Source organism: Fukomys damarensis, unplaced genomic scaffold (genome assembly GCF_012274545.1).
Source record: "Fukomys damarensis isolate Sample0158 unplaced genomic scaffold, DMR_v1.0_HiC HiC_scaffold_12, whole genome shotgun sequence".
NCBI classification, from domain to species: domain Eukaryota; kingdom Metazoa; phylum Chordata; class Mammalia; order Rodentia; family Bathyergidae; genus Fukomys; species Fukomys damarensis.
In genome coordinates this window covers 44996474-45013589 of record NW_022900924.1, presented here as the reverse complement: position 1 = coordinate 45013589, position 17116 = coordinate 44996474, and the positions used below count along the sequence as shown (strand labels likewise).

At 45.4% G+C, this 17116-nt stretch overlaps 1 protein-coding gene across 7 annotated transcripts in view; it reads right to left on the bottom strand.

Moving 5' to 3' along the window:
• Positions 1 to 1841: 1841 nt before the first annotated feature.
• Positions 1842 to 17116, bottom strand: part of Atp13a3 (ATPase 13A3) — an 86848-nt gene continuing 71573 nt past the window's right edge. For 4 of the 7 annotated variants that reach the window (XM_010624063.2, XM_010624065.2, XM_010624064.3 and 1 more), the window contains 4 exons: positions 16804 to 16892; positions 12153 to 12233; positions 10654 to 10743; positions 1842 to 4521 (listed from right to left, as the gene is read on the bottom strand). In XM_010624063.2, coding sequence (XP_010622365.1) covers positions 4297 to 4521; positions 10654 to 10743; positions 12153 to 12233; positions 16804 to 16892 — 485 coding nt within the window. In that variant the 3' untranslated portion in view covers positions 1842 to 4296. Of the gene's footprint in view, positions 4522 to 10653; positions 10744 to 12152; positions 12234 to 16803; positions 16893 to 17116 lie in introns of those variants that run through there. The other 3 variants (XM_010624066.2, XR_780234.2, XR_780235.2) reach the window with 3 other exon arrangements.

Sequence of the window (17116 nt, the reverse complement as noted above, 5' to 3'; positions counted from 1 at the left end):
CCCCTGCCCATTAAAAAAAAAAAAAAAAAGTGAGCCAGGCGTGGTGGCACACACCTGCAATCCCAGCACTCAGGAGGCTGAGGCTCGAGGATCAAGGCTAGCCTGGGCTACAGAGCAAGACCTGTTTCATCAACAATTGTCAACTTAAAGGATATTTACTCTGGCTGTTTCCAAGACTGCTGTCCATCGACACTGGGTTGTTCCTTCTGGTCCCTGTCATGGTGGAGGTGGGGAGACAGACTATCACATACTTCCTCCAGCTCGGCCCATTTTCCAGTTGCCGTTGCCTACAGCGCCACCAGCTGGGAACAAGCCTTCAGCACACCGGCCTCTGGGGACAGGAACCGGTGAATTACACTTTACCGCCTCAGGGCTTTAATTTTGTTTGAAGGATGAACTTGAACACCTTTTCATTGAAAAGGGCCACATGCGCTTCATCTGCTGAAATATTTTTGACTCCTTTCACCCATTTTTCTGAATACAACCGCTTGGTAGACACTCTGGCTATCATTTCGTTCTTTCTTCTTTTTGGTACCAGGGATTGAACTCAGGACCTTGTGCCTTGCCAGACAGGCTGCAGAAACACTGAGTTCAGTCCCTGGCCTATTTATTGTTTCGGATAGCGAAGACATGACAGTCTTCAGCTGGTTTGGGGCTTGTCTTCTCACCCTCTCCAAGGTGTCTTTTGGGGGACTGAAGTCCCAACAGAAGTAATGTTATTACTCCTTCCCTTCACAAATTGTGCCTTTTATGCCCAAGCCTCCCTCCCAAGTCAGAAAATTATTCTCCTATATTCCCTCGTTTGTTTTGTCCCTAGCGTTTAGGTCTGATCCACCTAGAGCCGATTTCTGTGTATTATGCCTGTCAGGCGTCAGGTGTCTGAACCCGCCACGGGTACGCAGCTGTCCTAACTTGCTGTATCCTCTGCACGTGTGGCTCCAGTGAACCTTTCACCCAGCCAACTGAGCCCGCCAGTGAGGCACAGCTGTGCACCTCCTAGAGAATGGGGAACGCTGGACACGCCTGCCACCCAGGCACAAATGCTGGACGCAAACTTGCTTTCTCTGATTCCTACCACCATTAGTTCTTCTCTTTCTCCAAGTGCTTTTTCTGCAGCCTTGGTGCCTACAGAATAACCAGGTCTTACAGCTCTGAGCAGACCGTAAACCCCTGCTCTTCCTCACCCCTCCACTCGGTCCTCCTGATGCTAACAGCGGCTCTGCAATACGCCTGATGGATGGATGGGCGTCCCCAGGGTAGGCGGAGGCCCATGGCATAGAGTTCTTACCGTCTTCACAGTCCAAAGTTTAAAAAAAGGAAATGATTAGGAATTAGGAAAATAAACTCAGAGGGCAGTATTCACATTACTATCATACATATGAAGACAGAAAAAAAAGTGGAAATACTCATTTAGATTTTTATTTTAATAGCTTCAATCAAAAAAGATTTCATAAGGTTATTTACAATGCTGAATGTACAATTATGAATGTATGCCTTTTTGACAACAGGGTACCATTCTTGAGCAGCAATACAATTTTAAAAATATAAAGATGCAGAATCATTTCTGATAGAAAGTTACTTAAAAAAATCCAAGGCCTTAGGGAATTCACAAATCATAACAGAAAGTAACTACTAATTTCATGTGCACATAATTATCAAATTTTAATACATTAAAAATGTGTAAATGCCCATGACTGTACAAAAATCAACATCCTACTTTGTTAAAATTTCCCTGTCCCCTCCCACCATAAATATACAAAAACTTATTTTCAGATATGTAAAAATCACATGCATGAAATATCAGAATGTCTTGTAATGCTTGGGTTCTGCTCTTCCTCCAATGTGCTGCCATTGCGCGCGTTCTGGAACAGACCACATGAACTCTGATGCGTGGCCACCATGCCTCAGAAGCTCTGCAGTGCTTTCAAACTGCAACGGTTCTGTTTAAATGCAAGTGTGATTTGCAAAGCTTTTGAATTTAAGGATTACAAAACTACTATAAAAAGCGTTTCATTTTGTTGTCAGCTTAGCCACTTTTATTCAAGCATTACTTGCAGCATTGCTTACAGCAGTCGGTGCTAGAAGACAGAAAACATAGCTACCACTATATTTGAGGGAAAGGGAAAAACTTTAAACAACCCTGAGGGAGACATACATTAAAAATCTTGGTATTTATTTAAAAAGTTAAAAAGTTACATATCATTATTTAACAATCACTTTCCTGGACATTTCTGTCCTTTAGGTGCATAAATAAAATTTAAATCAGCAATATTTATCAATCTTAATACAGTAAAATAATATATGTACAGATTTTTAAATTTAGTTCTGTATATACTCAAATAATTTAAGGTAAAATTCAAAACCAAAATTACTATTATGCAACAGTGCCCCACAGAGAGGACTCGGTCTATCTATGGCACCGAGAGGACCAAACCTGGCTTCACGGACGTCCTTCAAACGACATTCTCAACGGGACGAACCCGCCCCGCCCACAACTGTGCTCCCACCTACCCGACTGCACTCCTCTACGGCAATACGGACACATGCGCGACAAAGCCCTGACACCCTGAATGCTAAAAGCCTGCATGTGTCAAACATAGTTCTTTATGATCATGCTCTAAGACGTTAAATACAATCTGATATTTGGATTTGTAAGCTGCTTCTTAGCAATCACTTTAATTATACGCTTCAATATTTAAACCAAAGAGTAAAATTTATAATTCTGGAAATCACTGAAGAATAGCACTTGTGCCTATTAAAATTAATATAGAAATTATAAAACCATCAAGAGAATAGGTAAGTATAGAAAACAGTGCTAATTCACAGCTCGAGAGGTCTAAGATGCATAGCTTCATAGGATCATTCGTGGAAAAACTGTTATCTAATGTGCATTAATGTCTGAAAACTCGGGTGGTGTTTTGTGAGAATCTTCAGTGGCGGCAGCAGGAAGGCCGACCCTGAGCGCCACACACAACTCCAGTCGGCCGACACCGCCTGTGCCCGCGTGTCTGGTGGCGACGGGTTAAATGGTAACTGTGCTGGGAAGATGACGACCTGCTGGAGTGGAATGCACAAGCACGAGTAGTTGAGGAAAACACAGAACAAAGTTATGCTTTTCATATTTAGGGCCATTTTACAGTAAGATTGACCACTGGGCCCTGCCGAACTGCTGGATCCTGTCTATAAGGGCAATTTAAAAGCTACTTCAGGTTCCTTTAGAATTTAAACATTAACCAGGTAGAACAGAGAAGTGGAAAAACTCTCTGTACTTCTTTTGCAAATGTCTTTTAACTTTATTTCCTCTGGATTTTTTCTTCCAGAAACTCGCCACAGCCCTGTGCTCCTTTGCGACAAAGCAGGCCTGCCTGGGTCTCTGGCACCACCTGACAGCACAGAACAAACTCGCCAGCTCACGCTGCTTCAGAAAAGAGCAAGTCGCTCAAGTCCGGCGCTCTACAGCGAAAGCCTCACTGTGGACAGGAGACTCGTGTATCAAACCTTCAAGATTCTTTTCAAGGTAGAATTCTAAATCAAAATTCATTCTTATCCTATTGTCTTTAGGTAATCAAAATCAGAGAAGGTAAAAAAATATTTAAAGTACTAAGCCTGAAGAAAACAGGAATAGAGATATTAAAAAGGTAGTTCTACCTCTACCACCAAAAGAAGTCATCTTCTGTTCTTATGAGGAAGGTGCTACAGCCTGAAACTGAAGCGCACCAGACTCCGCCCCCACACACGAGACCCACTGAGCAGTGGGGCACCACAGGGCGGCAGCAGAGCCCTGCTGATTACAAACACCAAACTCAGGCAGCCTGTACGGAAAACAGAAAACCACAATGGAAATAACCTGAGATCCCTAAAAACACCATCAAACTCAGTCCTGACTACCGAAGCGGACTGGTGCATGTTACACAGAAATCTTTGCAGGAAGTACTGGAACCAAAGCAAACAGCTTTTCCAGTCATCTTCACTGGCTGCTAATTAACACCCAGTTCTTACCCATCACACATGTAGGGTCTGGAGTAGGAACAGGAATTTTGTCTAATAAGAGAGTTGTGAAAATAAGACAGAGAACTAGTCTCAAAACCCCTCGTGCACCAGATTTCTCTTGTACCCTATACAGAGCATCACTGAGGGTAACAATCAAAGTTCCAGAAATGTACGTAATACCTAGGTTGGTGACTGAAGACAGAGATGGCCTATGGCTGATTTAACTCTGAGATCATGACCTGTGTGAGAACCGACAGACGTGAAGGGCACCACTCGGGCCCAGGATCAGAAGTCCCGAACACCGGGTCAGTACGCCACTGAGACGGGGTCGCTGGCTATGGTGATGACCTGACAGGATCCATTGCCCTTGGCCAGAGCTTTGGCTTCTGTTGTCGTCTGGGGTTTCGGCGGCCACTCTGGGTCAACCAGCAGCTCCTGTGCCAGGTACATGTACTTTGCCTTTGGAGCCTTCTTCTGACAGCACAGGGCCGCCCAGGAAAAGCAGCATTTCCCCCACTGATCCACTGACTCCTAGGAAAATTAGACAAGTTTTAAAAAAGCATCCTACTTGACTAAGGGGTTATTCTCAATGGGTTCATCAGTGCATACACTAGCACAAATAAACAGAGAAAATGACTCCTGAGGAGGACAAATAAATGAAAAAAAAATACACATAAAAAAAGCCAACTTTCAATTATGTAGGAACAGATTTTTTTTTGCAGGGTGGTCGGGTGGGGTTCTATTTTGTTTTGTTTTTTGGTACCAGGGATCAAACTCAGGACCTTGTGCTTACGAGGCAGGCCGATGGAACCACGGAGATAAATCCCCAGCCCCTTTGTTTTTGTTTTTTGACACAGGTCTTGCTACGTAGTTCAGGCTGATCTCAAACTCATGGAAATCCTCCTGCCTCAGCCTCCCAAGTGCTAGGATTACAGGTGTGTGCCACCACATTCGGTCAGAAACAGATTTTTTTTTTTGGTACCAGGGATTGAGGCAGGCACAGTGCCACTGAGCTAAATCCCTGGCCCAGGAATAGATCATTTTTAAGTTTAGATTTCTTTGGTCATCTATGTATAAGTATCCTGTAATTTTACTTCATTTTATTTAGCTTTAGGTACCTATTTTCTGATGTACTGATAAAAATTTGTAAGTTGCACATTTGGTAGAATACAGATGTACAACAAATACATTAAGAATAACTTTATTTAGAAAATGATCTTAATGTTCAATTTGGAAATTCTCACATTCCATCCAAAACTATCTTTCACTACTATTGCCCCTGGGAAGTTAGCCACTTGACTACTTGTGGAAGAAAGCAGTGGAAAACAAGAGTTACTGTCAACATCACCTTTCTGAGCATAAAAAAAATATCGTTAGGTCACAATTAGGTCTACGGCCACGTTTAATGCCCTAAACCCACTGTCACTAACAGAGCAGTACTTTCGCTTTGCCATGATGGTTTCCTTCAGAGCCGCACACCGGAAGGTGATCCACAGGAAGGGGTAAGTTGGGTACTGTTTCTTAGCATTATTTTAATAAGTTCTCTTATCACTGAAATCCTGCTCCTTGACCTGAAGTTACTAACGAACGTCATCCAGAGTCCCTGGTTAAGGTCTAGAAATGTAACTGCAGCATCGGGCAGGAGGTGTCTTTAGTTTCTCTCAGCTGAAATGGGACACAGATGCAGTGAGCCTGGAGGCCTCAGAGAGCCATGGCAGCAGTCACCTCTGGGGCCGGTCAGTGCACGGTCCCGCTGCAGCTTCTCCTAGGTAAGCTCAAGCCCGGCTCGCTGTTTGGCCAATGAGCACCATCCAGCCTACAACTAGCTCTCATCTCAGTGTCCCAGCCTGGAAGACACCACCGTAACTGGAACATTCTAGATGCGAGCACCCAACGCCATGGAGGCGTCTGCCTATGCACTTGGGAAATGTACTATTAAAAGGGCTAGTGGAAAACAGCACAGAGACCTTTAGAGGGGTGGGGTGATTGTACCCAATCCGCACTGATCTATTTCCCCAGCATTTTAAAATTTTGAGACGAGGTCTCACTAAGTTGCCCAGGCTGAGTTCAAACTTGTGATCATCCTGCCTCGCCTTCCTGAGTTCCTGGGATTAGGTGTGTGCTACCACACCTGACTCGAAAATACTTTTAAATGAAGCTCTTAAAATTTTTTCTGATATTTACTTGAGAGATCTTTCTCATTTTAGGAGACAGGAACCAACTATTCTTCCTCTTCTACTAACACCACTCAGAACATGACAGGTGACTGCAATCATCTGGTCGAGTCTGCCACCAAATCACCCTGCACTGCACAATACACAGGCCTCGCTGTGGTCACAGGCAGCTGCACTAAGGTCCTGGGAAGGACCTCCAAAGACAAGTCACCTGTCATTAGATGGGATAGTCACTGTACTGTATTACAAACCCCTTCAATGAACCCACAGGAAGATGCTCAGCACCAGGAGGGGCAGATGTCTGTGCGCCCAGGTTTCCTGGGTGACAGCACAGCAGACAAGTGGCCCCACCCCAGTGCAGAGGGGGATTCAACCTAGAGGGCAGCTCCCTACGCTGGGTTACTTTTTTCCAGTGTTTCAATTCTTCAGTCCAATTGTAGAAAATCTCACTGTTCCTATATCAATATGAAAGCTGTCATTTTTTATTTTACAGCACATAGCACTGTTAAATGTTCACAGTGAAAAGGGCTCACGGTGACTGCTGACTCTCAAAAAGAAAGAGAAGCAGCAGAACCTAACAGGCTCCGTGAGTTCAGCCAGCAAGTGAGGCTGAGGTGGGACGCCCAGGCCAAGGCTGTGGGATTAAGACACAGCCCTGACGTGTGTTCCCACCAGTGCTCAGGGTGGCCCAGCAATATTTAATTACAAACAGAGACACAACTGAGTGCTGTGATTTTTCCACTCAAGGGCAGACTTTAAAAATATTCCTCACCTCCCTATCAAAGACAATATGCATTTGTCATAATTTTAAAAATTAAGTCATAAGGAACACCAGGGATTTCCCTAGTCCACTTTTAATTAGAAACATAACTTTTCCTGAATCTCCATCTCTCCCAAGTACTACACGTAAAATATTATACACAAGCACAGGTTGGTTTACAAATACAAACATGCCACACACGTCCTCAGACACTGCAGTCGCTGGCAGAGAACAGGCATGACAGGCGTGCTGGGAGACTGGGGGCCATGGGGGGAGGCAAGCGCTACACAACTTGGAGGCAATGCAGTGGAAATGGAGCACAGGGCTCCCCAAACTTTCAGGCCCTATGCCCCCAAAGCAGGAGAATACAGCAGGCATAGCAACTGAACCTCTGGGTTTGCTTCTGAAAGGAATAGTTAAGAGATCAAATTCATCCTCTCAGGGCCTTCCGTGATGGCACACGCCTGTAATCCCAGCACTTGGGAGGCTGAGGCAGGAGGATCGCTGCGAGTTTGAGACCAACCTGGGCTACACAGTGAGTTCCAGGTCAGTCTCAACTACATAGTGAGACCCTGTCTCAAAACAAACAAACAAAAAAACCTTCAAGGACACTGTGGCTGCAATTGTCCTGCTTCTCAGACCATTTTAAACTGTTTACCCTGGAACTCAACTGCCAGCTGTTTTAAACTGTTTACCCTGGAACCCAACTTACTCTCGGCAGGTTTTTTTAGGAGTGACATTTAAAGCATAAAGTGATGCCTGAACAGAAAAAACTGTTATAATGGTACTGTGGTTTTCCTAAGTCTTCCCAAACCAACCCAATCAGAATTAGCATTCCATCTAAAGAAGCTCAAATAACATTCTGCATGGCAGGAAGATTACAGTTAACACTTTATTTATCAACAAAAAAAGCAAGCAGCTCCAGCAGGATCAAACTACACAGTAGTATGATGTGAGCTCTACACCTACTCTGAAGTGGCTTCAGTCCTGAGATGCCAAGTCCACACTGCTGCTTCTAAGGAGAGCAGATAAGGTCTCCTCAGAGGAGCAAGCTTTAGGGAGACCCAGAAGGGGTCCCGCTGAGGACTCTCCCCCCGGGGCAGAGTGCAATCCACGCACTGCTGATGGATATCCCAGCAGAAATCACTAGTATGTCAGGAGTATCTGTCAGAGATATTAGTATCTAAGGCTGCTAAAGAACACTATAGGTATGTAACAGCTTAACGGCTTAAGCTGTCGTAACTTGCAAATACCTCCCTTAATTTGATCCAACAGACATTTATCGAGGTAACCGAGCAGCAGTGAGAAGCGCTGTGGGATTGCCTGGCATGCACAAAGCCCTGGGTCTGACCTTCGGGACACACACGCATAACGAGTACAAGCAAAATTCCTGCCATAAATCAGGTGAGCTGCAGGAATGTTCGGGGGCCCAGGGAAGATGTCATGTCTACACTGCCTGAAAAAATGGTCTTCAAAGCACGGATGGAGGCCTGTGATACAGAAACACGACAACCTGGACTTGAATTCCACATCAAACACTGGCTCCTCGTCTATAAGAACTGGAGGCAGAGATGAAAGCCATTTCTGCCCATGCTGACCGTGAAGCAGCCGCGAACGTAGCTACCGCGTCCCATCCTGACCCTGGACCGTTCAGTTAGTCTTGTCTCTACGTCCGCACAGTGAGGCGTGGGAAGCAGTGTGGCAAAACGGAAAGGGCGCCTCTCTTAAAACATGAAATCTTGGGTTCAGTTCTAGCTCTGCCATTCAGGGGTGCATAAGCAGGCAAGCTGGTCAAATTCGGTTGGTTTATTCATAAAATGGAGTCAGAAATACCCCAAGTCTGGGAGGCACCTGGAGGTGGGACGCAGCACCTTGCAGAGATCTCCGAGTTTCCTGACCTCCTGATTCACCATCAACCTTAAGCCTAGTTTGGAATCCCTAGTTTGCTACTTTTAACCCAATCCCATGGTCCCCACCTACACAGTAAGGAAAGGGAAGAAGAAAGTGGGCTTCCTTTCCTGATACTAACACAGAAGCTGGGGTCTGCAGTCGGTGGGGACTTCATGGGGCTGTGTCTCGGGCACGGAGAGAGCCCGGGGCTAAGGGAAGGGTGAGAGGAGTCACACGATCGGAGAAGTCCTGAGTAGCGAGTCACGCTCCCTCTGCTTTCCCGCCCACCTTCAGGTCATCAACCTCAGCGCCAGCGACATCTGGGCTGCACAAGTCCTTGCTAGGAGGCGATGTCCCTCGCACTGCAGGATCACTGCTCCACAGCCCTCTGACCTGCAGCGCTCTACTCGCTCACAGCAGCCCCCTTCCTTCACTGCTACCACCAAACCCGTCCCGACACTGTCACGTGTTTGCTGGGGGACCATCACCCCAGCTAAGAACACGGCCCTCCCATGACTTGCGTGACTGGACATGAAGAAGCGGCAGGTGACAGCGGGGTGGAATTCTGTGCGAAGCTGCCCTAAGAACTCTTTCTAAAGCCAGTAACTAAAAGTGTTTCTTAATCATGACCACAGAACCCGAAGGCTAAAAGTCTTCCTACTCACTGCTTCTCAGACTGATAGTTAGATACCTCTTTGGAGAAGAGGAAAATTCAATTTAAAAATTTCGCTTGGCTCACTCCTACCATTACAAATTCCTTCGCACGAGGACTGGAATTCAGACCCAAAGTTAACACTCTGAAGTACAAGTGCGAAGGCATCAAAAGGAGAACACAGCCCCCAGAAAATGCGGTCAAGGCCTTGAGCACCAGCCGTCTCAAACCCATCACTACTCACCATGTAGCATTGGAGAACAGGCAGAAGACCCTTATGCAGCTGTCCTGCGGAACTGAGCCTGGACACCGAGGCTGCTACATCGCCCAAGTAAAGCTCGGGAAGTTGACATTTAGGAAAAAGGTGGCTAAACTGAAATGAGTGACCCACTGAGAAATGCCCGGAATTCCCTGAACACTGAGCATCCCTGTGGCCGGACGTGAGAGAGACGTGGACTCACATCCGAAAGCACAGAGCAATGGGTCAGAGGTAAGCAAAGGCAACAGCTCGAACTGTCAGACACTCAGGGCTAATTTCATGGCAGCACTTTCAAAACAAATCTGCACTCTTTATCAACAGCTACACTCCAACATCCGGATGCTAGGAAATGGGTTTTATTCTTCATCTGTTTCTTTCTCTTTTTACCCGCAGAGCTTGTGATACCTTTCAAATAGTAGGTGATTTAACTGACCCCAAAAGGCCCAGCCACGCTTACTTGAAATGAACCTACCATTTTCCAAATGCGAGAGACAGACACTGGGGGAAGCCAAAAAGCCACCCAAATTAATGCACATCAGAAACACTTCCTTAAAATTTTGGCCTTTGGATTCCAATCCAGGAAGAAAATTTCAATTTCAAAATTTTATTTACATGAGTATCGCTTACCTCTAATGAGACTCATGAAAACCAAAAACACAAAACAAAGCAGACAGGGGTGGAAGAACACACTCTCACCTTTGTGGACCAGACTCTTCCACACACAGCTTTAGAGTTGGGATGGAGAGAGACATACAACGGATGGAGTCCTGAGAGGCTCTGACAAATACTTGCCATGAGTTTTCTAGGATTCCAGAGAAATGAAATGAGGGGCACAGGGGAAAGGCTGAGGCGGCACACGGACACCCTAGCGCAGGGTACACAACCGGAAGTGGGCCGTGTAGGACGAAGGCAGGCGCTTACTCCCGACCTGTGGCGGCGGTGTGGTGCTGAAGCGACACTCTCCTTGTCTGTCTCGATTGAACACAACTTTCCAAAGGACCATGTCAAGGAAGAAGCTCTGAGAGACAGTCCAGTAAGGAAGAATTAAAATGACCAACCAGTTCTTCTTTAACATGCACATTTAAAGTCACTCACACAACTGGGTCATCATTAAGTCAAAAACATGGTTTGATTTTCAGACAGAGAACAACTTGAACTAATACCACAAAAGGATAAAGACTTAACATCAGGAATTTTGTAACAAATATAAATCATTAAGTTTTGATATAATGGAACTGCTAAATACTTCAGAAAATACGGCTTTTCTAGGATTCCTCAGGGCTCCCCCAGATTCAAACAATGCTTATTAATTTGCAGCCTTTTTGTTAACAAGGAATTATTTTCCCTGAGTATCTAACATTAATTCTGTCAGCACCAATGATTCTTTAATGAGCAAGAACAGTAACACTTGAGTGAAAAGATAAGCTTTTATTGGAGAAAAAGGAGTATTTTTAGAATGATATCTTAAGGTATGCTTTCTAGCATCTGTCACAGAAAATATATATACGACACTGGCAAACTTCAAAGTCTAGTCTAAAAAGCCAAGCTGCCGTCATCTCTCAAATCTAAATACCAAGTCATCTTTTTAACAGGACAACTGAAATTAAGCAGAATTCATAATTAGAGAACTATTATCCCTAAAATATCCATACTTCCCCATGATTTACCTTAGTTTTAACTCAAAAGCTAGGACTCTGGCTGGGAAACTTGTAACTTCGAAGCCAGCATTTATTAAAAAGCGGAAGTGAGAGCTTGCTAGTCCCTATTAGAGAAGCTGGCCCAAACACAGGAAATCCTGAGAGTAGCACATGATGGGCAAAAGACACCCAGGGAACGGAGGCTCCCGCAGGTCACTCAATACCAAGCTCCAGTGACCAATGCTGAAATCAGGCAAGTCTGTGGCACTCGGCATTTCGCACTGGCACACGGTGTGGCAAATCTACGGCACACACGCTGAGCGGGCACATGTGCCAAGCTGTCCCAGCAGCCGAGCGTCGGAGACTCAGGTTTAATTGCAGTGCTGACCTTTCGCAATAAGTAAGTGGATTCTGAGTTGAGGTTTGGGCACTTAGTCTCTAAAAGGTTCGCCATCACTGCTGTGTCTGCTGTTTCCTAAATTTCCTGCAGGAAGCCTCCCCCTTCACTTCCTTCCTCAAGTGGGACACTGTACCCTACATCACAGCACATGATGGCACAGCCCGCCAATTTCCCAGCCACTGGGACCTGGGGTGCTCCCTCAATGAGTTGGCACTCTTCCCGGGATCACTCCTGGATCATGGAAAAGGCCAGAGAGAGAGGCGCAGGGCCTAGGTGGAGAGGACGCTGAGACTCTGGGCTCTGTCCCATCACCTTTCCTCCCCCACTTTCCAATACACCACCCGGGACCTCAGAGCCACCAGGGAGTGTGCGCCGGCCTACAGTGCTTACCTCCACCACAACAGACACCAAGGCATTGAGGAGGACAATGACCAGCATGGTTATTCGCCACTCATACGGGATACACACCAGCTGCAAGACAAGGAAGGTTAAAGTTGCATGTGCAGCTATCCCACAATTTCTAAATTACTGAGTCCCTATTATTTACCAAATCTCCAAATACATTATCACTCAGCCCTCAACAATGCCACAAGGTAGAGTTATATTCAAGTTTAAGTGGCTTGAGTTTAAAAAAACAATTAAGTGGCTGATCTGAGTGCCAAATCCCATCCCCAGACTCAACAGCCCATGCTGAACTAGATCACAAAGTCTAATGAGGCCTTTATGGCAAAAGTAAAAACCTGTCTTTCAACCACAAGGAAAATACTACTGTAATAATGAAGTACTGGCCAATCTTACATTAGTAGGAATTTACAAACTACAATTTAAATTTCACTTTAAAATCTGATTAACTTCTAAGGCCTAAAAAATAAAGAAGAAAGATCCCATGAGTGCAGCCATCCTTTCGGTCAGCGTACGTCTGTCACCGGGTACCCAGGCTGCCACGCTGGATGCCGGGGTGGCAGTGACACACTTGGAAAGGACTCAGATGCTCTGGGAAGGCGGGGATGGGCTCTGGAGACTGCTACCATCCAGGCAAGGGCCATGGGAACTAGACCCTGATAAGTGAGGGAATGAAAGGACCTAACAGCTGCCTGGCTACGAAGAAAGGAAAAAGACAAGGACAGGTGGCCAGGGCCTCTCATTTGGCCCAGATGCACAGTGACAGACTCAGTGTCGGTGGCTATGTGGGGCAAAAGCTCCAAAGTGAGAACTCAGTGCTGGGTATAAACATGGGGGTGGCAACTAGGGGCAGAGTAAGTATTGCAGGTGAGATTACCTGAGGCTCAGAGCAAAGAGGGAGAAAGCAGGAAAAGTGGGGAACACCACCACTTAAGGAACAGAGAATGGCACCACAAAGCAGACTGAGAATGAAGAGTCCACAGGCAGGAAAGGCCGGATGAGAACAGAGCATCAAGAATTCAAGAGGAGGGCACATCTCAATAATGGCGTTGTTAAGTGGTCCAATACTGCAGCCAAGTCAAGGAACATTAGGGAAAAAATTTTTAAAAGCACAAATTATTAGGCTTTTGGTCTAACACAGTGCACACGAACATGATTCTATATACCCTCTGCTGCGGTCTGGGTGGCCGGTCCCCATGGAGGCATACGCTGAAACCTGACCCCCAATGAGATGGGAGTGGGAGGCTAAGCGGGCTGCAGAGGCACTGCCCTCAATGGGGACTGAGCGGGAGTCAGGCACCGGCCGGGCTGGTGAGGAGTTCAGCTGGCCCTCACCACTCAAGTCACCCACACACTCCAACCTGCCTGTCCACTTTTCCACCCTCTGTGACAAACCCTGCTCTTTATACACTGCTGAGATGTCTTATTATAGCAACAAACAGCCTAACATACTTTTTGACCAGGCAATTTCACTTGCCCATTTACTTAACATATAACTTTGTATAGAACTGTGCAAAAATTTGCAGTGCAGCATTATTTACAACAGTATACACTGGAAACACCCTAAACATCAAAATTGGATGACTCATACAAACCATGGGAAAATGCACGCCACAGACCACTCGCTGCATAAGGCTCATGTGACTTTTTTTAATATGGGGTTTCACTATGATGCACAGGCTGGCCTTAAACCTCTAAGCTTAAGCAAGTCTACCTCATGCTGCTCTGTACCCATCTCCTATTACTTTAGTACTCAAACCAGTTGATAACATACAAGAAGGGAAAACTAAATCTGACCCTACTCATTCAATATGGGCAAAAATGTAGAACAAAACCACAGCATCTCAAATCCAGAGAGCTTAGAAGAGTATACCATGATCAAACTGGATTTATTCTAGGAATGCAGTTAACAACTGAATTCGGTCAAATGCCATTCACCACACTGTGCTGGGAGAAAACCTACATGGCAGGTTATGGTTAAATAGAAATGTTTGCCAAAGATCTGAGGGCTGGATCCCCGATTCAGAAGTGGGAAGTCCAGAGGGGTAACTGTCGTAATGACCTAATGTCATCCGGTGTAAACCGATGGATGCAATCACAGTGAACAGGCTGTGGGAGGTGAGGCAGGACTGGAGGAAGGAGGTCACCAGGGTGTGCCTCTCGGGGCTAACAGGATACCTGTCCCCAGCCCCTTCCTCCCTGGCTCTTTCCCTCTGCTTCCTGGCTACCAGGAAGTGAGCAGCTGTCCTCTGCCAGGCGCTTCCACCACCTTGTCTCCACCCAGGAACTGGCTATGGACTGAAACCTCTGAAACCATGGCCAAAATAAATCTTTCTTCCTTTAAGATGTTTCATCACAGCGAGGGAAAGCTCACACAGCGATCGTTTTGACAGCTGCAGTCCTCCCCGCTACAGGGGGCGCAGGTGGGAGGTCAGCCCGGACGACGGTGAGACCTAACGTCCATATAAAGAAAAGCAAAAGACCAAATTTTGAGAAGTGTATATGTTTACAACATTACAGAAGGAAGCCCACTTAACCTGAAAGACTACGCCTTGGAACTATACAGAACAAAAACAAAAACAAAACAAAAAATATATATATATATATATTTAATATAGAACAAGACAAGATATCACTATCACTACAACCAAAACACTAAAAGATGAAAACTACTGAGAGGTATAAGAACTGTGAAATGTCAAGAACAAGGAATTTACTCAGTGTAATTCTTATTAATTCCAGAGTGTTTTTCCTGGTATCTGACAAGCTAAACTTACATTTAAGATAAAAAGGACACAAGAGCCCCAAGTCCACGCTGAGTGGTAATGTGAGCTGGGGAGAAGGCTTCTGCACTGCCTTGTATCAAGACCAGTGCTTAGCAAGTCACAGTAATCTGGACAATGAGGTATAAAGATAAAGAAGCTTACAGAACAAAATACAGAGCCCTCAACAGGCTAATGCTGTGCAGCGCGCAGGGAAAACTGACAGCAAACAGAGGAATCCCTCAGCAGGTAACACTGTAGCAAATGGGCATTCAAAGGGAAAAAGAAGAAATCTTACCCCTATCTCAAATACTACAAATCAAATTAAAGTGAATATAATCAGCAAATTAAAATCATCATGATAAAACATGTTATACCCACTAGACAAGACCAAGTGTTGGCAATGATGTAGAACAAGCTCATCCAGCCACAGAAATCTAAACTGATGCGATCACTGTGGAGGATAACTCGGCACGTGGGGAAATCCTATCAGGGTTAAGCCACCAGAGGCCACCTTGGTCCCCAGTGCTATCGTGAAAGCAGGGTGGGCCGTAAGGGGACAGGGACATTACCACTCAACTGTCTGGAATTACCAGCACACGTGGTGGTATTTATAAGCAGATGGACTTTTTGTGAGCATGGCTACTGTCTTCTTGTTCTTTTTTCTGTCCTGGGGATTGAACCTAGGGCCTTTGCAGTGAGCCCCAGCCCAACCAACAGACCTACCCATCTACTTTCTATTTGAGATAGGGTCTCACTAAATCGCTAAGTTTCCCAGGCTGAACCTGAAACCCGTGATCCTCCTGCCTCAGCCTCCAGGGTGCTAAGATCACAGATGTGCACTCCCTCTCCCAGCTTGTTGTTTGTCCCTCGGGGGAACTGTTCCCATCTCTACTCTGGTATATTATGTCTTATCCCACTTTTATATTAATATATATAAATATATAAAACAGTGTTCATATCAAAGTTGTTAGTGCAGGAAAAATACTAAAGCAACCCAAGTATAGTACTTGCCAACAGAGAAATACTCTTATACTACCAGGCAGTGAATATGAAACACAAGTGTCAACACAGGTACCCTTAGAAACAATGTCAATGGACTTAAGTAAAAAAGAAAAAAAAAAGGCAAAATAACATTTTTATAAAGTTAAAAGCAAGTAAGACTATCTTTTATGATCTCACACGTGCACGCTAAGCAGCTAAGGAAAAATACCATGGAGTGTCTGGAGAAAGGTGCACAGGCAATCGACAGCGCTACCTATCCTCAGACGGCAGGATGGACTCTCCCTGTCACTCCATCACTATGTTACCACTGCAGCTTACATGAGTGTGCATTTCCTTCTGTACAGAGAAGCATCTCACCCCTCATCAAGGTTTTGGTGACACGAATAGAGAACTAAATGACCAGAGAAGAGAGTGCATGTGTAGACCACCCAAGGAGTAGGACAAAGGGCAGGAACGTCACAAGGCACAGAGACCGAGCTCTCTGACTTGAAAGGCCAAGGGGCACTCAGTTCCTCTGCTCAAGGAACCGGAAGCAGACACGCAGGCTGCACAGGTGCAGCATGTTTTTGTTTGTTTTAGAGTTTCCTTGGTCACTCCAACTGCACCTCAGAAAAAAGGGAAAGAAAAGATCCAAGAAAAGAGGAATGCAGGCATCATCGCCTCTCCCCAGTGACCAAAGAAGAAAGGGCACAGGAGGAGCACAGAGAGTGATCTCTGGAATTAAAGGCCCAGGGTCTCATGAGGCTGCTTAAAATTCAGGTAGTACCAAAGTGTCCCCTTCTGTCACTGTCACACCGCTGCCACACTGATAGTCACACCAAGGACTCTCAACCCGGAGACAAGAAGTAGTAAATGGTGTGCGTCAGCCTTACCTCAAGAACCTCGTCAACAAAGGCAATTGGATGCAACATGATGAATAATACGAAAAAGTACAAAATAATCACAGATACAACAAAAAAATCTGGAAAAGAAAATAAAACAATTAAATTAGAAGTTCCTGTAAAGAAATGGGATCCAATAACAAGCGGTATGCTATCATTTCTGAACTGAGTTCTGAATACCTCTGTTAATACCTAAGACATGTGCAGTTATTTTCTATAGTATGAGACTTTGTGCCAGACTCCCCAAGATTCATGTATACAGCATGAGGCTACAGATATCTGAATTCCATTACCTTTAATCTTC